The sequence below is a fragment of the Toxotes jaculatrix genome, chromosome 5 (assembly GCF_017976425.1).
Source record: "Toxotes jaculatrix isolate fToxJac2 chromosome 5, fToxJac2.pri, whole genome shotgun sequence".
NCBI classification, from domain to species: Eukaryota; Metazoa; Chordata; class Actinopteri; family Toxotidae; genus Toxotes; species Toxotes jaculatrix.
This window is the reverse complement of record NC_054398.1, coordinates 15407549-15431571: the sequence shown is the minus strand read 5'-3', so window position 1 is coordinate 15431571 and position 24023 is coordinate 15407549. Positions and strand designations below refer to the sequence as shown.

At 40.7% G+C, this 24023-nt stretch overlaps 1 protein-coding gene across 1 annotated transcript; it reads right to left on the bottom strand.

Moving 5' to 3' along the window:
* Positions 1 to 513: 513 nt before the first annotated feature.
* Positions 514 to 22406, bottom strand: rasgrf1 (Ras protein specific guanine nucleotide releasing factor 1). The gene is made up of 27 exons (XM_041038301.1): positions 22131 to 22406; positions 17979 to 18085; positions 17590 to 17737; positions 15544 to 15636; positions 15204 to 15457; positions 14310 to 14389; positions 13962 to 14155; positions 12256 to 12365; positions 11715 to 11833; positions 11001 to 11161; positions 9652 to 9715; positions 9150 to 9292; positions 8933 to 9015; positions 8597 to 8845; positions 6985 to 7355; positions 6771 to 6890; positions 5592 to 5762; positions 5260 to 5366; positions 4957 to 5069; positions 4798 to 4858; positions 4219 to 4322; positions 4018 to 4102; positions 3713 to 3910; positions 3536 to 3615; positions 3324 to 3441; positions 3166 to 3234; positions 514 to 2459 (listed from the first exon to the last, which is right to left on the bottom strand). Exons 1-27 carry the CDS (start codon positions 22404 to 22406, stop codon positions 2367 to 2369), a joined length of 3771 nt encoding a protein of 1256 aa, XP_040894235.1. The 3' UTR covers positions 514 to 2366.
* Positions 22407 to 24023: the final 1617 nt, after the last annotated feature.

Here is a 24023-nt window from a genome sequence, read left to right as displayed (position 1 = left end):
TCACAGAATAAGCACTACGTTACTATATTCCTGCTAACAGAAATGGTTATAGACAGGATTACAGTATAAATGCAAAACACTTTGAAGTTGTCTCCTACCTCTAAGTCATGGTTTCAAGACCACACTGTTGTAGCATTTTGTGTTTAAGCTTGAGATACAACTTTTTTCTTTTTTTTTTGAAAGGATTACACTGTTCCACATTGAGAAATATGCAGGGTTGCATGTACAAAATGTACAGCACATCTCAGTGAGGTGAATTAACAACAAAGTACAAAATACTTTCCCATGTTCATATAAAGAGCAGGTCACTCTCTCTTATACTACTACAAAAATAGTGTTTGAATGCTGCAGGCAGAGGTCATTCACATATGTTTTATCATAGTTTTTAACAGCAATGCATATAACAGAGTGATATACAGTCACGTTCCACAATCACTGGAACAGCAAAAAGGACAGATTGTCTTTTAATTACAGAAGAGCAACAACCTTTTACTCTACAGAAGTATCGCCGAGCCTGAAGGTACAACACTTACCATCGCATGTGAGCTTTTGTCATGACTTTGAGTTGAACAAAAACACTAAGAAACATAAGATTTGGACAAAGTGGAGAACTCACTGTGCTGTACTGGTGTACTCTGAGTGTAAGAGTAAACTCAGATGACTAATCTTTAACCTTAAATCACAGCAAATTTTAAATAATTTAGTCCTTGTATGTTGTTACACGGCTTAGATCTAATTATACAAAAAGAACTGAGTGGTCTAAAGGTGAGTCTGGGCACCTCATGTGACAACAGACTACAAAAAGAGTGCAACAAATTAAAAAAAAATAATAATTTTTGTCAGTTGTAGGATGAAGACATGTCATAGAGCAGAGATTCCCAACCCCAGGGCTGTGGACCAGTACTGGGCCTCAGAACATTTGCTACTAGTCAACTGTATGATTCTACCAAAAAAAAAATGAAAAAAGCAGATTAATTCTAAAACTTTATAGGCTGTTATGCTTGCACAGTCTGTGCTACATTTTTCATCACTTCCTGTCACATTCCCAACAGTAATATATTGATTTTAGCCATGCAAACATCATGGCCCTAAAGAAGGCGTAGGTCCAGACTGAAATATCTCAACAACTGATTGATGGACTGCCATGTAATTTGGTATATATGTCCCCTTAGCCCAGAGGATGAACAATAATGACTTTGATCCCTTGACTTTTCCTCTGATGTTGTTTCACATTTGTAGTTTTGAGTGTTGCTGCAACTATTGGACAGATTGCCAGGAAATTTGGTTCAGATGTTGCCCTCAGGATGAACTGTAATAATTTCAGTGATTCCCTAACATTTCACCAGATCAGCACTTCAATTTGTCCAATAATTTGGTTTTAATAGCTGCAGACCTAGTGATATTCCCATCAACCTCAGTTGGACTTTGTGCTTATTGCTAACTAGCAAATGTTAACATGCTAAGATGCAAAAGTAAGATGGTGAGCATAGTAAACGTTATACCAGGTAAACCAACATTTGAATTGCACTCAAACCACTGCTGTGCCTCACAGAGCTGCTAGCGTGGTTCTGAGTAGGCGAGGTAACCAGTTTGGCATCAGCACCTTGAGCATTCATTCAGTTTTTTTTTTTTTTTTTTTTTTTTTTAAATTTAATAACTAACCACAACAAGACACAAAGCTTTGTTATCTGTTCCATCTCCTGTGGGTGCCATTGGGCTGGTACACAACGACACTATCAGTGTGAAAATGCTCCACAGCTCAAAAGAGTTGGAAACCCCTGTCTTCAGAGTAATGAGCAGAAATGAAGAAACAAATCCCTCTTGTTTTGGTCTGGGAAGCACAGAGATGGTTATGCTTCAGATACCTCGCTGCCATCTCCACTGATCATTGTTCTCCAGCATTAAATACAGTTATTTTCTCTGTGCTCTTTTACCTGATTTGATGCAGTTACATTTTTTTTACATTGCTACATTGGTTGCAGAGAAATTCAGTCATCAATAAAACTCAAGCAAAGAGAACGATGGCCGGCAGCACGAGTGCTCAGAAAGTGCAAAGTCGACACAGTATGAGAAGATGCAAAATAATGTCATTGGTCACAAAGAAGACACAGTTACGTGCAACCAAAGTGACCTCTGTTATTATGCTTGAAATAACTCAAAAGAAATTTTCGATAAATTCTTAAAGCAGGTGGTGTCATGGCAACAAAAATACGCACTGAAATGTTTTGTGTCATCAAACAACCGTAAACATCTACTGTACAGAAGAGCAAATATCTTAAACATGTACAACTATACAAAAGTTGATGTGTATGTTAACTGATGTGTAATATTAACAGAGAAAATAACGTAGAGGACCACCTTCCTCATCAGTTGGGCACTTTAGGCTCAATTCTGAGAGAGGCTTCGTACATGCTTTCTTCATCCAGAACAGAGCTCTTATCCAGTAGATACTGGGCTACCTGAAATATGAAAAAAACAGAGGAAAGGTAGAATGTTTCCTTAATTGAAATTAATCTTTTAAAGAATACAAAACAGCACAGTCGGCCATTTTCTTTATTGTCTACTTTTCTGTTGTCTCCAACCTTTTCAGGAACAACAGATGTAGACATCAGCTGTAGCATGTCTCTGTTGGTCAGCTGTTGGTTAACCAATTCAACTGCTAAGCAATTTTTCCTCTTCATTACAGACATGAAGAGGTAAAACCATCCAGCAATTAAAAAAAAAAAGTAAAATTTCTGAGCAACAGTATAATTTTTGTAGCTTATGACCTATCATGTTTATCATGCAATACATTGGTTGGAACATCAGGACCAACCCCATGTGGTCGCAACAGAAGTCTGAGGCATTGTGAGATGGCAACATAAAATTATGTTTATGTGTCAGATGTCCTTCTAATCTTTGCCTTTTCCTTGTGAATTAATGGGTAATTTAACTTCTTCTGCCTCTAAAATATATTGAAATAAAAGAAGCTAAGAAGGAATAATCACTCTTTGGTTTAGTTGCGAAGACCAGTCAGTATTATAAACCAATATGCCTGACTAAATAAAGGTTTACATAAAACTTCCACTCTCTGTAAGACTGCTGCATTTATTTTAGACATATCTAATTTTAGGAAGCTATAAGCCAAGAAGGAACCACCGGTTTACAGTCTTGGTATTAATTTACCTTTGGTTGGAGGTCAATCTTGTATGCTGTTTGCTGAAACTGCCTGATTTCTCTTATGATGTGAGAAATCTGAAAAGCGTGAGAGGCAAGATATTAAATTTTAACTGTAAAACAGATTTGCAAAGTCCCTTCACGTGACAAGACACAGAAGCTCTCACCATCCTCATCTTTGAGAAGTTGACCAAGTTGTCTTCGGTGTAGTTTGGTGTTCCTTCCTCAATGAAAGCCAGGTCAGTGAGGTACATCCCCAGATAGGGCACGCAGGGAGGATCACAGCTGGTGGAGAAAAAGACACACACACAACGTCCACCTGTAATGCATGTTTGCTTTATTGATTCAGTCCAAAACAATGTCCTTGAACTGAACTCACTTCTTCAAAGCCTCTCTCAGGTTTTTGAACCTCCCCTCTGATGAGACTAGCTTCTGCAGCTTGTCGATCAGTGCTTTTGTCTAGAGGGAAAGGTTATCCAAAACACGATGATTAATGATAACACTAAGCACATTAGGAAGAAAAATACAATCAAACAATGCACACAGAGAGACACACCTGCTTGGAAACCTTGAGCCAGGTCTTCTTGAGGCGAAAGACAGAGCTGCGGTTGAGGGAGGAAGTGATCTCGAGCACGGCATTGTAGTTATGGAGACAGCGGCAGATGTCGGCCACCGCCACCCATTTCTCTATGACTGCTACCCTTGTGACCACATCCTCACAGCGCAAGATCTCTGTGGCAATAAGGTTGCTTATCTTGCAGAGGAAAAAGAGAAATGAAGGGTTTGGATTCAACATTATGTTTGAAAATCAATAAAAAGTTCAAGTAGAGTTGTGTAAGGGGCTTGTTTATTGGAACATACATCATTGAAGTGCTTTGTTGTTCTCATGATGTACGGTGTCTTCTCATTTTTGTCATTCTTCATCCAGCCTTGTCCAAAGAATTCCCTATAAAGTGAACAGATAGATTAACAAAAAAAGGCACATACCCACATCAACACTGAATCTGTATTTGTGTTCTTCTTGGCCGCAGACATGTACAGCTGAGATGTGGTGGCACTCACTCGTAAGGGATGACCTTAAACACCAGGTGGTCCAGTAGAGTGAGCTGCTCTGCGATTTCCAATGCCGAGTGACTCTCAAAGGGCTCGCCCTTCCCTCCTCCCACCTAAGAGACACAGAACAGCCCGAAAACTTTTAAAGATGTGCAAGGTGAGTGAAAAACAATGCAAATACTCAAAATTCAGATAACCTGATGTTGGTATATGGCACAACAATGCTCATGCTTAGAAACCCAGTACATCTGTGATCACTTTCTCCCAAAGCAAAAAGGGTGAGAGGAGAGGAAATGTCTAAGAACATGTGTCAAGATTATTTTGGGGAATTGTTAGCTTGTTCATTTTTTTTCAGTGTTAGGAAAATGTACATACATCATATCTCAGTTTACTCAAAATACTGCAGACCTACAAAGTACAGTTTAAATGATTAATGGATAAAATAATCATCAGATTAATCAATTATTAAAATAATCTTTAGTGGCACCTTTAGAGTTCTCTGCTCCTCACCAGTATAAAAGTAGATATATTTAACAGTCTTGCTTCCTGTAGCTTTAAAACTGCTCTACAGTAAACTTTCACACTTACCAGTTGTGTCACGTCTTCGAGGGTGATCTGACTGTCACCATGATCTTCCTGAGTTAGAGTCCTGGCGGACAGAAAAGGAGAAAGTATGTACAGTATAACAAATAGTTTCAAATTCTGAATTTACATAATTAATTCTAGTAAAATAACACACAGCAGTACCTGATGATATTGGCTGCTGCTTTCCTCTCTTGGGTCAGCAGCTCAGGGTCATGCATCACTTCCTCCAGGAAGGCAATAACCTTTGTCTTCAGCTCATTGTTACTCTCAAAGTCCTAGACAAACATGATCCTTATAACTATAAGGCGTTGAAGACTGAAAATGAATTACATCTGTCAAGACTGTCTGAGGGTAAATGTTTCCTTTAATGCTGGTAATTTGATGACAAATTGATGTGCTTGTAGATGGAAATCAAGCTTCTGCCTGTACAGTAAATGTGCCCTGATTTGTGTTGGGATGTTTTACCGGAGAGTGTTTGGACACCCAGTGTCTCAGGACGTTCAGAACTCTGTTGGTCGCTGCTCGTCTGATCACAAACTCTTTATCTCCATTTCTCTGATCTGTTGGGAAGCCTGCGGAAAACATATTGAGTGAGTTTTTACATTCATCTCTCATCACTATGATATGGACAGCTTTGGCAAACAAACACCTATAAAGTTTGGAGATTATGAATCTAAAACTAGTGTGTGATGGACTTCATGTGATGCAGTGTGCAGTTCTTGGCAGCCTGGTGATGTTAACCAGTAATTACAGCTGGACTTAAGTCCTCACTGGATAGTGGATATTTATTTATATACCAGTGCTGGCCAGGGACATCCGCCGATATTTTTCCTTGGTAGGGGTGCCCTCATTGGCTCCTGCTGTAGCAATAGCAAATGCAGAGGCAGCAGACAGAGCACTGCGGTTGCTGTCCAGCTCTCGACACGAGGACATCACCATGCCATTGTTGTAGGAAAACAAGGAGAACTCTGTAGAAAGCACAGATGAAAAGGAAAATTAACCCTGTGATTGATTCTCGTGGAAATTAAATGGGTTTTCAGTTTGAGAAGAGACATAACAAATTGCTTGTTTCCACATTATATATGATGCAGAATTTCCCAAAAAACTAAGATACTTTTAATATTAGAGTATAGCTGAATTCATATATACTGCTTCCTCTACTTTTTCAAGCTTCCACTAGGGGGCACTACAGGCCAACACAACTGTGTCTCTCCAGACTTTCCTTTACAAGAGGCTTTGATAATCAAGATGGTTGCAGCTAAATATAGCCACCAAATATCAGCATAACAGAGGAATCAACAGATTCTCTGCAGTCTGCTATGTTTAAATCTTGGGAACATAGACAGATCATAAGCAACTAAGAATCCTACACAGTGTGAGACACGCGTTGCTTCACAATTTCGGTTAATTTACATATTCCAGAGCAGGCTTTGCTTTTAAAATCTATTGTGTGATTTTTGTCATAAGATTTAGAAGGCACAGATAATCTTGGCTCCAGTGAAACAGCCTCATTACTGGGGGCGGCAGGGAAAACACGGTCTTGATGTAGTTGCTATGACACAAGTTTCCCTAACACCTACTGAAGCCAATCACTGGCTTTCCCCACATGTTCATAACCATGAACAAATTTATATTTTCTATAACGCTTGCTTTGCCGTTTTTTATGTGTTGCTTTTTTGTATTTTGAATGAAAAATATCACACTGAACATTGAATCTTTTATTCTATATAAAACAATTAATCCACAACCTATAGACAGTAAAATGTGCCTTATTTCAAATTTAACAACATTGTCAGCTGTTTTATTATGTGGTCAGTTTCTATGGTAAAACAAAATAGTGTAGAGGGCTCAGTGATGAACGTGACAGCAGCGGGGGTATTGGATACAGGTGGCACGTCAGTGTGCAGTTTACGAGCTTGGATATCACACTGTCAAGTTGTTACTACATCAGTGCACATGTCTAGGACGCAGTGTACCTGAGGAGTTTTTGCATTTAACGTTTTTTGGGGTGGTTGGTGACTTGGTGGGAGAAGCTTCTGGGTCACCATCGTCACTCTGGTTTTGATCGTTGTCACTTTCCTCTCGTACTGAGAGATCTGTATGATAACAAAAGCACACAGATCACTCAAAACATAATTGCAGCAAGTCAAAACTGGAATAATTTACCTGGATTGGCTGCTGCTGACCTACCTTGCTTGCAAACCGAAGTATCTTCCACCTTGTCTTTCTTGTCCTCCCCCTCGTCAGGGATTTTGCTTGTTATTGGGCTGGACACATAGAGCTTATTGATGTCCAAGGTGGTCTTGCTGAATGGGGACATGGATGAGTACATGCTTGCATAGCCGTTTGAGGAGCAGCTGAGGGCAGCCAGGTCAAGAGCTTTGCCCCCAGTGATGATGGGGATGTTGAGGGAGAGCTTGCGCCTGCGGTTTGGGGATGAATTCTTGGCGATGGCGAGTGGAGGAGGGGAGGAGAACTTTCTGCTGGCCCTGGGGGAGCTGGGAGGTTCTCCATACAGGAGTTTACTGTTCTGACTGCTGGCAAAGAATAACTCCAGGGACCTGCATCAAGGGAGGATATATGCATTTGAATTGAGGACTTAAGAATATGTTTCTTTGATATTTGGCAAGTACACTCTATGTTTTAAGAACTTAACTAAGTACACAACACCTCCTAAATAATTTATGCAAACCAAGTCAGCCGAGCAACCAGAAGTCCCTTTGCAGTCGCGCTTTATCGTTTTAGAGCAGGATACAGGCTGCAGTGTTGCAGAAAACCTCTCCCACTCCCTGCCACCCTCCTGGCGACCTCACGGGTTCCCATAAATAGCACAGCGAGTGATAGTGCGCATGGCCACTGCTGACACAAGCAGCCAAGTGTAGGCGTCTCACAGTGACATGACAAGCGCCACGGGAGAACATGCTGCAAGGGCGTGGGCATGGGGAGCTCCCCCTGATCTGAACCTCACAGGGGGGCCCTCGCTGTAGGCCCAGAGGAGCTGCGAGTTAGCCCCACTGCAACACTCCATCAACATTTCACACTATGGATCTTTTGCAGACAAGCAGAGAGGGAGAGAAGGGAGGGTGGGGTCCTGCAGCACCGAGGCTGGTTGCCATAGAGCGACAGAGCCCAGTTGAGACACTCCCAGGCAGGCAGGAGAAACTGGACCCAATTACTGCCTTCGACCAGTGAATACACATAAATATACACACACACACACACACACACGCACACAGTGATACAGAGGCATCATAGAGCCTGTCTTCCTCCACTCCACTGCTCCATCTGCTGCTTCTCTGTGCACACATAAACCAACAAAACAAACCCCCAAATTTCACACACAAAGCCTTGTAGATTACTGGACTTAACTGTTCCAGTGTCACATACAGTGTCTAAACACTAATTCTACAAACATCCCTGAACACCCTCCTCGCATCCATCCATTCATACTCTATGTAATTCAAATTCAGATGTAAATTTGCTTAACTAGCATAACCGTGATTATATACAGTAAAGTCAACAGTCACTAGACTGAATTTGAAAAATGATACGAGAAAGAAACACCTCACATGGCTGAAGTCAAACCTAAAAGTTCAAATTGCAAGCTTCTTGGCTCCTGCACACGCCTTGCATTGATTAGAGGACGACAGCACTTCACATCATGATAGATCAATCTCATCTTTATGCAGCATTGGAAGGTTTGGAAGGATGCCAGACATGTCAAATAAGATTTGTTTGTCTACTGTAAATGCTGTCAACAACCTAGCAACAATCAAGACTATCCGAATGTAATGTGGCTCACCGAGCAGGGATGGCGCTGATGGGCTTCTTGTAGATGGTGATGAGTTTGTCTAGCACCACATCGGCGGTGGTGAACACACGATAGGAGTGCAGGAAGGTGTTGAGGAAGTCGATGGAGAGGAAACGGAGGTCCGTCAGTCTCTCCAGCAGGCGCTCGACGCTGGCATAACGGATCTGCAGCACCTTGCAGGAGTTCATCATCTTACTGAAACGGATGTCTACGTCATCACAATACAGACTTGAATCTGACCTGCACAGGGAAAAAAAATGTAGTATGAACAAATCAAGAAATAAATGCACAAAGATGAACAGTAGAATGTAAAAAAAAAATATTTACTTTATCATCTGTGGTACTGTGACTTTCGAGTTGTCTTCAAAGGCGTTCATCATCAACCCATTGCACCGGATGTTGTCTATGCACTGCAGGACAGATGCAGTAGAAGCAAACAGAGACGACAGAGGAAACATTAGTGAGTTCTGTAACATGCAGACTTTCTGCCGACATCCTTGGCTTCTAGTGTGAGTGCTGCAGACAGTGATGTGTGTTGACGTGCCTGGCTGATGTCACTGGTCCATGCAGACTTCTCCTGCCTGGAGGAGGCCACCAGGATGACTGTGAATGACTGGCTGTCCTTTGGCTCCACGACAATCTTGAAGTCCAGGTGCTCCATGTCCTGGCCGCTCTTGTCGGATTTGGCTTTGAGATGAACACAAAGACATAACATAAGCTGTCATTTTCTCTATAAGTTTAAGCCAATATACAGTGAAGCCATTAAAAGGCATTCATGTCAAGTGTTTATACTATATCTACATGAATATCAAAAAAGAACAGATGTACATTTGGCTAAAATAGGGGAATCTATCATTTGACTATTTCGAGTGTGTATGACTCCAATGGCACTGCCTGCCTTAGGAGCACTATTTTTATATTATTATATATTTTTATAAAATATTAATAAATTCTGGCACACTCTAGTAATCATACATTATATAAATGTCACACATGGTACATATGATGCATATTTCTGTAAGCTGCTATATGAATAAAACACTCACACTCATCATCCGTCCCCTCAGGGTCCTCCATGAGAGTGCAGTCTATAAGCGAGACTACTCCATTCTGCAAACAACATACAATATACATTCAGTTTCTTCACACTAGCATCATTTGACTCTACACACCATCATACGTTTATGCTACAAAGCTCAAGAATCATCAACTGAGTGCTGCTCTGAATTTTGGGATTAAACATTTTCATCTCAAAATACAGATGTGATTGTGAATATGGCTAAGCAGTGTCTCCACTGCTTACGTCAATTTATCTCCTTTGGAGCAGATTTGAGAATACTGAGATTATTCCATACCTATTTTATTTAAAGTATTATTTATTTATTTATTTATTTTTCAAGAATCAGTTAGGTCTTTCCTACCTCAGCTCTGAAAGTTTTGGCAAAAGACACATAGGATTATCAGTGACCCCTCATGTGTCCTTTGCGACTTCTTTATTGTAAGCCAGTGCCATTAGTAATGCATTTTTGATTTACAGCAAGACTCTACATATATGACAGTCGTGGCAAAAGAGTTACTTTTCTTTCTGTACTGATAGATTAATACGCTTTTTACAGTTTTTGACAACCTGCCTATGTGGTGTGGGAAACTGTTGGCCAGTAAACACTGGATAAAGGTGGATAAAAATTAAAAACATGGATTACGTGCGTGTATCATTTCCTGTGAATCTCTTGTGCATTTGAGGGCAGTTTGAATCTAGTGCAGGAATGGCAGACCCTGCCACTGACAGTGACAACTACAATGTAGAAAAAAATTAATACTGAATGCAAAAACATTGCAGACCATAAATAATATCACAATCATGATCTGATTTCATGAAAATCTTAATGAGTATAACTGAAACATCTTACAACAAGACTGTATTTTCTGTAACTATATGTAAGGCTCTCAGTTGGAAGCTTTTTGGCCTAATGTTAGATGCCCAAACATCAATCTCCCTCTGTAATGTTGAGTAATGCGGAGTAATAATACACCACCACTCCATTACACAAATCAAAGTGACATCAAGCATCTGCTTTCAAACATGTACAATGAGCATGTGTGTGTGTGTGTGTGTGTGTGTGTGTGTGTGTGTGTGTGTGTGTGTGTGTGTGTGTGTGTGTGTGTGTGTGTGTGTGTGTGTGTGTGTGGGCGCGCGCGCCTGTGCAAGCTTGCAAGAGAGTGTGTAGCTCCAGTGGTCATTGCCACTGATAAAAGCCACGACATCCCTAACCCTGCAGCTTTCATCTCCTGTCAGTTAATCCATTCAATTTAGCTCAGAGATTCGGGGCGCTGTAAGATTGTGATGTTTGAAATAAGGAGCAGCTCGGCTACTAGCTCAGCAGCGCAGGCCCACCTTGGTGAGATGAAGCTTTCCCCCTGAACCCCTGGTGCAGATGATTAAATGCTTGGAGAAGAGAAAGCACTGCCTCTCCCCCTCCTTCTTCAGAGACAGAGAGCCCAGTCGCCCACGGGTGATCTTGCCCTTCTCGCTCATCGGCACCTGGATAAGAGACCCTATATGTGGGAATAAAAGAGTGTGTGCAAATAGAAGGGAGAGGGAGAAAGAGAGAGTGAGAGATATAGAAAGATACATATATAAATGGGAAATAGACATTAACAGGGTAAGAAAAAAAAGGAACAAAAGGAGGAGATAGTGGAGAAACTAAATAAAAGAAAGAATCGATATCAAATTGCTGATCTTCCTCTATAATAGAATACTTGTACAGTCACATGAGATGCCAAGGATTAAATAATCTACCATTTTTGTTTTCCCTTTCCTCATCCATCAAAGCCTGTTGGGGATGTGTGACATTTACAGTCCCAGATTCATCATCAGTTTGCCTCAGAGCAGACTAATTACACTTGGAAATTAAAGACTCTCCTCACGAGGAGAGCATGTTGTTCCCCGGAGAGAGAGAGAGACATGGGTCTTTCTTTTTTTTTATACATATAAAACTGAGTATTTCCCCTCAATAGAGGGATATTAGATGGGTGATGAGGGACACCCGCAGACGACCCCCACCTGATTCTGCTTTTCTGATGTACAGCGCTTGAAGGCAGGCGTTACCTTGTCTTACAAATGTCTGGCTGGTGTCGAGGAGAATTTCGCAGCCCTCTACGATCATTCGCTCTATTGCCAGGTTCTTCCTGATGTTCTCAGTCTCGCTCACTTCGTCGTGCATGATTCTAGTAAAGAGGATATTTCATCATTTTCCTTGTGATCGTAGTAAAAAAGGCGATCAAATGCAAGGAGTCTTACTGTGAATGTTCACTTCATAATTGTGCACAAGGGCAGGATTAACATTGGGGATCAGGGGACACTTCTCAAAATGTTGATGTGCTCAGCTTAGTTGCCTTCAGTGACTACTGTGCATTCAGCAAGAGGCTTTTTCCAGGGGCTGACAGAAGTACTTCCACATTTTGCGTATGTTTTACAGTTAATATTCTCCTTAAAAAGATGAATTTCTAATGTTTTTTGTTATTGTACCTTTGTTATAAATTCATATAAATATATGTAGTATTCAAACTCAGGAAATAACATTCACAGTTCTTTTAGTGGGAATGTGCACCATGCAAGTCTTGGCTTTGGCAATATTAGACGAAAGTACCTGGAAAGCTCTTCCAGCTTAGATTTTGCGTAGTCCAGACTGTTTCTCTCTACATGTTCATGGGGTGTGTGGGCCAGAAGTTCGTGGAGTGTAAGAATGTAGCGTGGAATCTACAGAAACAGAACAGAAAGCAACAGGGGAGTCACACTCAAATATAACAGCTCACATGCAATCATAAATGTAACAACACAACAACACAAACATGCACACAAGAATACACAAGTGCAAACATGCACGTACACTAATGAGAAGTAGATCAGTAGAGAGCGCAATCTACACTCATCAGCAAAATTTATTATCAACACAGCACAGCCTGCAGTAGGCCCCAGCAGGGTGGACTGTTGGGAAACTGCGTGCCTTGCCAGAAAGGAGCCATTATTAAAGCCTGAGCTCCGAAAACAACCGCTTTTTATAGACATGAAAAACTCTACAGGGATATTCTGAGCAAAAGCAGACAAATGCCTGCTGTTTCTCTTGTTGATCAGCGATGCTACTGTATGGGACATCGCTCAGAAAGCCAGTGAGTTCTCAAGAAGGAGACGGGGACTTTGAAGCCAGGTCTTGACTGAGCCACTCTGGCCACAGTACAGAACGTGATGATGGAAATTCTTCCTTTGGTTGGTGGCTTCCAGACGAGCTTAGTTTGGTTACGAGGTTACTTTGATTTAGCCCCAATGTGGAATTTGCCCCAGTTGAATATCATATGGTTAGAATCTGGGCAGTATATTAAAAGTAGCATCATCATTTATCATACATATTGCAATATGTGCAAAAAGTGCATTTTGCTTTTAAAAAGTCACTGAGTAAGTTGCTCCAGATCTCATGGGCTCAAATGGAGAGAGCTGAGTCACCTTTCATCGTCTGCTTAGCCTTAGATAGCCTTAGATAAAAGGAGTACTCACAAGGGGTTAATTGCAAATAAATATTACTCTCTTCTATGATATTCTTTAAAGATAATCAATAAAACCTGTAAATCACTTTTGTTTTACACTAGCGATGGGTAATTTGCTTCCAGGTGTTTGGATATAGTCTGGTTAAGAAACATTAGTCACAGCATTTGAGGTGTGATGAAATCAATGCACATATTAAAGTCAGTCCTTTTTTTTGACAAATTCACCAACTGCTCAGTTACATCTCTGCAGATTTTCTCTTCCCACATGATGTTTTAAATGCTGTTACAGAAACAAATCTCCACACTGTCATGAATATACAGCAGTTATCCTATCAATTTAACTTCGTTGTTTTGAGGAAAGTGGTTGCATTTTAAAATACTGAGTCTAAACAATATCAGCATAACCTCTTCAAAAGACAATAGGAATATTCAAAGAGCTAAACTTGGCTTGTCTTTCATTCTGGCATAGACAGCAGGTGCCAACTGTGAGTTTGGAAATTTGGTGCTGGACCTTGTTTTGTTTGCATTTCGATTTAAAAGATATCCAGCTTTGAATGTACGCAAAACAAAGTGGCCGGCTGTTTTACAGACAGCTACAACGGGATATCACTGGCATAGCAATAGCCACCTAGTATTAAGTTGGTGAAATATATGGCCCAAGGGTAGCATTTATATACGGAGAGAAGAACTTGGCCCAGAATGGCTGTGAGAGCACAAAATTAACGACAAAATCTGGCTCCAGGCTGCAGCTCTGCAGCAAACAAATGGGTCTGCCTTTATTTCTTGTGTATATCAGTGAGACAAATGAGCTAACCTGGAACATGGGGTAGGTGAGGAAGGTCTCCAGAGTCCTCTCCTCACAGTCGGGCTTGGCCTCGTACTGCTTCAGCAGCTTGTCAAAGTCTCGGTTCTGCTTGCAGTGAGCCAGGATCTGCAGGCTGTACTGGTGGTTCCTCACGAACTCCTGGTAGATGTTCAGCATGGGCAGCAGGATGTCAAATAGGTCGGCTGTAGGGAGATCAATGCCGTGTCAACAATGACACATGGAGTAATGCGTCATCACCTTTAATAATACTTAACACTCTGAACAAGCTTTACAATGGTGACATTATGAAATAACTCATGAAAATGGAACAAATAGAGTAGAGGAGATTTTTCTTACCCAGCACTAATGTTGGCCAGCTCGCTATTCTGGCTTTTAGACCTTGGTAAAATATCTGATGGAGAAACATGATAGTTTCACTGGAAAAAAAACAAGAGAAAATATTAGAGAAACTGTTCTTTTTTTTTTTTTTTAAATCTTCTCAAACAAAAACAGAGTTTGCGAGTTAATAATTCTGCCAACATCCAGTGAAGTTCTGATAAATGAAAGCCCAGACAATGTGTACGAGAGAATGGGTGTGCAGGCTTTGAGCATGAATGTGCTTGGATGAGTGTGTGGGAGGATTTTGAATAGGCCAATGAGGGCGCATGCAGATCACTGTCTTCATTGCACTGTCTGTGCGTCCAGCAAAGAATTTTCTGATGGTAGGAAACATCGCTCATTATGTCCATATGGTTAAACAAATGGCGTACAGCTTGCAAACACTGTGTAATTTCAGTTCACATGGTCATAAATAATATTTTTTCTAATTAATTTTGTTCAATATTTTTTTTGTATTTTAAATTGAAGGCGAAGTTCAGTTCATGCGGTTATATCATGAACAAGCAATTTATGTTGTGTTGTCTTTATCTGTATTGTCACAGCCCATTGCATGTAGGGTTATTGAGGCATGACATTATGAATGCATTTCACTCCTCATTAAAACATTTGCTGTGCTAGTTTTTAAAGTATTGTATTTTAAAATCTGCAGTGTTAACACCCATGTTTGCTAGCTAGCTTGCATGCAATGTACATTTCTTGGCACATACTGCCTCCAAGTTGATCAGAGGAAAAGTAACACAAAGATCAGAAACATGTCTTTATAGTGCTCCTAGTGGTCAAAAACTCCACAGGGCACCTTTTAGAAGATTATGTTTTTTTTAGGGCAGTTTTGTGGGGACAAGGGGACCCTACCTGTTGAGGAATATGCTGCTGACATCATCATGGGTGATGGGTGGTTTCTTGGAGCTGGCGGCCATGCGGAGCGGCCTCAAGAAGTTGTTCACCAGGATGTGAAGCTGCTGGACGTACTCGGCCTCCGAGTCCAACATGCTGAACACCACCTGGTTCCTCTTCCTCATGCTCTCTGCATGTGGTGAGCGGATGTAATCCTGGATGATGGTCTTCCACTTCCTTCTGCAGATCCAGCCTCGCAAGAAGCTCTGGACCTGAAGGAGACCAGATTTTTGTTTTATGGGCTGTGGTCAGTTTCTCAAAATCTAAATATACTTCAGAGATAAAACAACAAGTTTACTTTTTTGATCTTCTTGATTTCTGAGTCATCCTCGGTTGGGGCGGCGGCAGGGCTGGCGTGGATCTTTTCGTTGTCTTTGAGCAGCCCAGCAATCTGCCAGGGAAGCAACCACAAGAAAGACCAATCATTCCCACTTACACATTTCTCTTCCTCTCACTTACTGTACCAGCATGTAAACAAAGTGACTGAGTCAACAGGACAGGACCTGTCAGCACTGTCAACACTGAGACATTAGCCTGACTAAACTTGCTCTGTTCACTTGGCGGGCATCTCTGCATCAATATTTATTTACATTGGTCATTTAAATGCAACATGTACAAAACTGTCCTGCATGTTGACAAGAGGTAAACAGGCTACTGGGAAAAAAAAAAAACACACACACACACACACTGGAGCTGCCTTGAACTGTTTGAAGCTAAGTGTCTCCATTTACTTTGTAGACGGCGAGAGAGTTAATTGTCATTGCATTTCATAGAGGAGATGCAATATAAAGCTGTGTTCATGCATATTCAGCACATAATTTGATTTCAAGCATCACATTTGCACATTAAAGTAAAAATGACTATTTGATCTGAAGAATACAGCCGGGAACATAGCCATATTGGAGGCATTGTTTCTGAGAGGAGATGCAAAGTGGAGAGTGGTCGGCCTGAACACGGTTCTCTCTGTGACGGGGTAGTGCTTCCATTTCTATCCTCTCAAACTAGTTTCCACATAAGAGGCAAACAGAGCAATAATCAGCATAATCCATCGTATTCCTAGTGGTTCAGCTGTTATTTGCTGTGCTGGCAGGTTGAGACAAGGACAAGACATATACAACATTTTGGAAGGGACTGTGAGTGCAGTGCAAGAAGAACTGGTAATATACTACCATTGTGCCAGTTCAGGAAGTCTATTTACAGCAGGTCTGACTGATATTGTGTGAGGCTGCCACACATTTGTCTATAGATAGAAAATCCTGTAATCCTCCGCTATTGTGGTTCAGTCAGAGAGGACAAAATCCTGGATATTTTTACAGTATAAGGACCGCCAACAGAAGACACAGTTCTGCCAAAATGGCCCAAAGACAGATTCCTAAGTAGGGTGAAATGCAAAGCTATGATCTGTATCTGTTTATGTTAGAAAAGTGTATGTATTCAAAAGTGGTAAGTTGTTTTCTTCTGTCATTTGTACTCATCTTACTATATGTACGTGCATGTGAAAGTGTAGTGCCAAAAAATATGTTAGGCAATCAAAATAATCCTAAAAGAATAATGAATTAGATTTGTACCAAGTCTAAAGTCAGTTTAACTGTTACTTGTCCTGGTGGAAGTGAATAGGCCATCACGCATAAGTTTCCATAAAAAGAACAACACACAAAACCTGAAGGTTGCACATATAATGAGAGGAGGCGCAGGTGAAAATAAATTTGGTCTGAAGTGTCTGTGGATTTAAAAAAACAAACAAAAAAAAAAAAAAACGAGAAAGCCATAGACGAAAATCTGAAAAGCTTTTGGCCAATTAGCAGGCTCTTTTGAGACGATTCCCAACTTCAACTCCATCTGCTATCAGGTCACACAAGGTGAAAACTTCAATGTCAAATCACGAGGTAAAAATAGCAACTGTGGAACATCAGTCAGATCTGAACTGCCCAATAAATCTGGCGAAGAGAGGCAAAAAGTTTTTGAGGATGATCCTCGTTGACTGTCTGGATATCAAACTTAAAATGACCTTTCTTGTGTCGCTGCTTTGGCTTGAAGCTGTCCCTGTTTGGACTGAATCTGTCCGAATCTGATTATTATGAGTTAAGATCTGAAATTATAAGGAGCTCATTTTTTCCATAGTTTAGAAACATATTTATGGACGAAGTGACAACAGAGATCCTGGCACCAGTGTGAAGAGGGAATTCAGCTGATTGTGACGTTTGTGTGGGGAGTGATTATTGCTGAAATATTGAGATAATGTTCGTATCGGTTCAGAGTGCATTATCAGTTCACATCTGAATAATGTATTCGTATTTGTTTACATTCCTGTTCCTGAGTGTAAAGGAATCACAGTGAATATTACCTCTGACTTAAGCCTTTCAATCTCTATTTCCCCATCTTCTATCTGTTGTCGAAGTTGCTTAGCAACTGTTTTCTCCGTCTCCACAATCTGAAGCAGATGAAGATACTTCTGCATGAGAGTCTCATGCTCGGTGGCCAAGTTTCTGTAACTGTAACACATGAAAACACACACACACACACAGTTTTGTATTGTAGCCTGAGTAATAAATTTCACATTAGTGCATGTAACTTCATCTCAAGTCTGTCATTCCTCATATTTTAGCCCCACTTATGAAACCATGGCAACATCCCCTACAGACTGAGTGCATCAGTCAAAGATTACTTACCCTCTACCGACTAATTCAGCTTCTAATTGCCATGTCTGCACATTTCACTGACGTGTGCCTTTACCTGGCGTGTGATATTGCAGCCACCCATTCATCGCAGTCCTTTACATCTTCTGTGCGTAACTCGAGCGCCTTTTGGTTTTCATGGGTGAAGCTGACAGTGAAATAGTACTGAAACAAACATGGGGAGAGAGTGAGGAATTCTAGTTAGAAACAACAGGACTGCCATTAAACTGACGTGTTTTATGTTCTACACAGAGAGGAGTATTCATTATTACCATTATTACCTTCTAGATAAATCTATTATATGGTGGTTTGACTGAAGCTTCTCCACTGCTTTTGTCTTTGTGTTTGTTCCACTGCCTCGCTGCTGCAGACATCAAGCGGGTGATTTAAAACCACACAGGGTCTGGGGAAGCCACATCTTTCTCGCCCACCAGTGCAATTGATGGAGCACACTGAGGGAAGCCTCCCCCAGCTCAGTTCCTGGGATGTCTCTGGTTCCCAGGAGGAAATGCCATAAGACATGGAGGCTGGAGCCACGGCCAATTACATAACTGTGCGATACCTGTTTCCTAGCAACTCCAGGCAGTGTGAACAGTTAGGCTGTTTTTGCGTTTTCTCGTGTCACTCGATTAAAGATGAGCATGCTTCCTTTCGCGTTGGACTCCCAGCAGCAACTAATTGTGAGTGGTGTAGATGAGGAAATCGTGGACTTGTGTTTTATGCATCCTGTATTCTACTGGTGTAGGGGTTAATAATACAGGCTGCTAATATGGCTTTAATGTGCATCCTTTGTTTGAAGAAATGATTATTTGTAGGGAAGTGTCTTCCTCTGAGATCATTAAATGCAGTGGTGAAACATAACTAACCAGGAGATGCGCCAATATTTAAAACCGAAAAAGAGCAGAAAATCTCCATAAAAAGAGGCATTGTTGCAATTTCATGCTCTTACTTTTTCCTTTTCTTTAGTAGGAGCAGGTAGGAAAACAACAGGTATTAGTGATATTAGTGATTAGCTGTTGTTTCCTGACATCTCTGATCCACTGCAGTCATTTAACAACTATAATTACTAAGTATTTTGCAGATTTAGCTTTTACATACAAAGCACAAACTGAATTTATAAAATATGATGCAGTACATAAGAAGTAGTTCAAATTAGCTCCACCATGAACAGATACAGTGTCAAAAGGCTGCCCACCTCTATTTAAGAAGTCATTCCTCATAACAGGTTTACCTGTAGCAAGGAGTGGAGCATTTGTATACTTCTGCTGTTTTGGTTAAATGACAAAACCGTGTAACTATTTGGATACATGTAAAAAGGGGCAACATTGCTTTTACATGAAACATAGTGATGTTTGTGGGCTGCTAAAAATAAAAGCAATCAAATTTTTCCTCAAACTTTAATTTCATAGATGGGTATTCTTTAATTTATATCATGTACACGAACTACATATAGCACACGTTAAAGTAAGTGAAATGTCACCTTCCCTTTGGACTGTTCCAGCCATGTTGAGTGAGACCAGACTCTAATCTTTGGCCTGCAGATGTTCAACAGGCGCCTATCAACCTGCAACTGATTGTTATTTATGGCTGACTGCTCTTCCATCTTCACATTCATTAGGTATTCATCCTACCGTCAAAGAAAATCTATTTCTGGCAGGGAGGCATGCATGTTGTTGTAGTTTTCCCTCATGATCTCTCTCAGAGCGAGGGGAGTGTCTGGTGTGAGGCGATGTTAAGCCCGCTGTCTGCTTCCTGCTTTATGTCTATGGCTGAGTCATGCACCTTTAAAAATCATTACTGATCTTAACAGATATGATACGGCATTGATAAATCTCATGACATAGATACATGAGCATTATTTGCTCAATGAAAAATGCTTCTTTTGTTGTGGGGCCAAACTCTGGTTGGTCTTGTTGTGCTGCAGATACGAGCGAATGGTAAATAATTAATTAGACATGTTTTGATTAATTGTTCTTTCTACATGAGACGAATAATTTTTGGGCCTTGTATAATTGCTATTGACTGGTAAACAGCTTGGTTTTATTGCAGCAATTCTATTAAAAGACTTTCCTGAACCATATAGTGAGATCTATGCAGTAATATATTCCCTGGAGAACTAAGTGTTAGTAATCACTCAGTTTGCATCCACTTTGATTTTAATGAGGAGCTTTAATTTGGATGTGAGTCTTCTTCAAACCAGCATCGTCAATCCCAACGTATCAAATGTTACTGGTACATATTAATCACATCTTTTGATTTACAGTACAGTCTGTATCAAATCAGCCATCACTTGCTCCTGCAGCTTCTCGTGTTATTGGTTGAAGTGCTGCCGTTTCCCAGTGTGAGCGAGCTGTGTTTTCTATAAATGGACTCTGACCCCTCCGAGGTACTGCAAGGAACAAATTTAGCCCAGATAGCGCTTCGCATTAATAGGAGAGATGCGACACACAACTTCTCTCCTCTCCGTTACCCCGCCTCTTCCAACTGCATCATTCTTTAGGATGCAAACAAGGGTTGCCATAGAAACCTTGGGCTCAAACGCATTATCATTTTCACACTAACTGCATTTGAGGATAAATATAATGTAGGGATTATAGTGGATTGCTAAAACGTTGCCACAAAACCAGGCAGTCATAGGAGATGGAGGTGATGTTTTCTTACTCTTACATTGTCCTCTTAAGGGTGTTTGTTTGTTTGTTTACACTGAGAGGTAACTCTTCAGCAGCCCATCATACCAGTCACATTAGTCATTCATTATTTGTGCACCTCTCAGTGCTTTCACACTCTGCAAACAGGATTCACAGAACAAAGCAAATCAATAGATTTTCTCCAGTTTATAATGCATTTAGTCCAAGATGGCAGTGATCTATTGATCAGGCTTTTCTCAGCATGTTCACATTCACATTACTGCATTTAAAACAGCCGCACGCAGACCAAAACGGCACTGCTGACAGAAATATAAAAATAATCCAAATTCTTTCAAGGAGGGTTTTTTTTTTTGTGTGGTGCCTTTTAAGCAACTGTGATAGAACGACATTAGCCAGTGTGTTGCATTCTGCTTTGTCAGCACAAGGGCAGCTGTTCACAGGAAGAGCCTGGACTCACTTTGGATTGCAGCCCTACCTACAGAGTCAGGCACAGAGCCTGGAGGGAGGAGAGCCGGTGGCAGTGAAGCATTATGTTCCTCGACTGTTTATTCACAATAACAATGTTAACAAGCCTGTTAACCTTTCTACTCTACAACTATTGAGCATTGTTGATTGAAGAGACAGACAGCGGAGATCTTTTAGAATCGAGTGAATACTTCATTTACAGCTATGATCTAAATGTAAAAATCCTGCTACACGGAGTATTTCTATCACTGTGTCGGATAGAGACATCTTTAAAGATACCACTCTTAACAAGTGATGCAACAATCACCATCTATAATGCAAATGAAAATATTAGATTAAATCCTTTCATGCAGGTCAGTTAGACCAGAGCTGACTGATCACTGGCACCCTGCTGCTTTTTGAGCCTCAACTGTATTTTTATCATTTCACCACAAGATGGAAACCCTGAGGCCACAACTTTTTTTTTTTTTTGCATGTTTTATTAGAAGGAGCATTAGGTATATCACTCTCCGCCCTAAAACGAGGGGAAAAAAATCGAGTGAAAGTCAAAAGACGATGAGTGAAAGTCAAAAGCAAAATATGGAACCAACCAGGATGCAAATGCATCACAATGATAAGAGCAGAAATCCATTTCCATTTTATGCACCACTGAAAACTCTCCCACCAATAGAAAAAAAAAAAAGATCAAGCTCGGGTTTGCTGCAACCTAAAGCAAAACACTGCATTGCCCAGTGCCAGGGCTGCTGTAATATCATTAGGTGTTAATATTGTTACCTCATCATTAATGCCATGCATGCATTACATAACGTGCAATACAGCGATCTGGAACCGCGTGTTATTCTGCTGCGCTGGATTTGAGGCCATCATGCGATGGGATATAAGAAGAAGAACATATGCATGAGAAAAGCGCTTTGTTCGGGACTAAAATAGAGTTCAAAGGCATCTGCGACGCAGGAACAAATTTTACATTCAGTGTTGCACCTCGTCAATATTTTAACATGCAGCATGGGGAAAAAAAACAATAAAGCAGCGAGAGAGAGAGAGGGGAGAGAGGCTGTGTGTGTATGCGTGCGTTCGCGCGCGCACGCTCTCCATACCTGCTTTTCCAAACACTCCTTGGCTGACAGTGAGGGTTTCGGAGAAGGCGCCCTGTCGCATATGCATCCCTCCAACAGGTATAATCCCGAGGGTCGAGAGCTGGACTCGTTCTCGAAATAAAAGAGCATATTCTGTAGTAAAGCAAACCACTTTGTGTGCCATTTCGTGTTGTCCGAGCTCTTTTTGCTCAAGCACCCTCGTCTTGTACCATCCTTTTTTGCCAAAAGCCCCAGGTAGGTGACATGACCATCATTAAGTCGTATTCCCTTCTGCATCTTGATGAGGAGACTTCGGCTGCACAAGGTGGATCGGTCGTTACATCCTCCTGAAGTCGCTCCAGAGAAAAATCAAATGGAGAAAGACAAGATGTTGACTTTTTGAATGCGGACCTCTAGCAGCAGGCTTGTCCACTCTGTCCGACGCATTCACCGTGTTGGCATTTAAGTGAAAAGAGAGGAACAAAACGAGCAGCACAAGTCCAGCATCCTAAAATCTTTTGTCATACTCCGAGCGCTTTGAAGGTCCACATTTTCCGATCGTGTAAAAAAAATAAATAAATAAACAATAAATAAAGATAAAAAAGGGGGGTGCGGGGAGGAGGACGGGAGGGGGGGGGGGGAAGAAAAAACAGTGTAAACAACGCAAGATGAGAGGGAAAAGGGGTTCGGGGTTTGTCCTTTTCTCACATGAAATCTCCAGAAACCAGTAGGCTCGGTGCTGAGCTAGGCAGTGCTGGGTGAAGTCACATGACGCGTGCTGGGGAAAGCAGATTTCAGGACCTTGGACAGGGACGTTTCAACAAGATGCCGCGTAAGTTGAGTTTCAAGTGAAGATTCAAACACCGGCGACACAAAACAAAAATGGAAAAGAGGGGGGGAAAAATCCTCACTTTAATGGAAATCAGCCATTTAACAGGCTGCTGAGTCGATGTATTTTCCACTTTGCATTGTCGGTTTCAAACTTTATGTAAGTGGATGATTCACTGTTTCTGATATTTAAACTATTTACCGTTTACTTAATGGCAAAACAAGTACCAGTTTATGTGTTTTGAGTTTTTTTTTTAAGTGATTGCATAGAACACAAAAATGTGCTTTGTGACCTTGAACATAAAGGAGAATTTTTGTCATTTTATTTTTCTTACTTTTTGCTGCAATTGATCCCTTGGAGAACAAAATTTTATTAGCCCTTAAAACCTGAAAATAGGACTTGTGGGTTAAATGCTATGATGTTTGTGTTAGTGAGGAAGATTGTTTCCCCCCATAGTACGTGATGTATTTCTGACTAAATAATCTCAGCTCAGGGTCCACTTTACACCAGGTGTGAGGACAGGTGTTGACGTTGTTCTGCCTCTAGTGAGGAAATGTAGCTAAGTACATTTACTCAAGTACTGTTTGTAAGTACAAATGTAAGGTCTGTGTACTCCACTTCAGTATTTCCATTTCATGACACTTTGCTGAGACATGACACTAAGCCTCTTGACAGCTGTACTTCCTTTACAAATTAAGATTTTTACACACAAAACATGTCAAGTTTTAAATGCATTGTAAAAACTAAACAACTGTATATAAACATATACAATCCAAATGTATATCAAATTTGAGCTTAAATGATTAGTCAGTTTATGTATTGGATGATTGGACAGTTATAAAGTAATTAATCAGCAATGGCTTTGATAAGTGATTAATTGTTTGAGTAATTTTTCTTTGTTTCAGTTTCTCAAAATTCACAATTTGCTTCGTTTCCTTGTCTTAAATTCCAGTAAACTTAATCATTTTGAGATTTAGACTTCTGTCAGCTTTGAGCCCTGAGTAAGTGACACATGTTCTTAAGTACTGGAAACCAAAAAGTAAACAGACTGATAAAGATATCACATAATATTCAGCAGATTAATC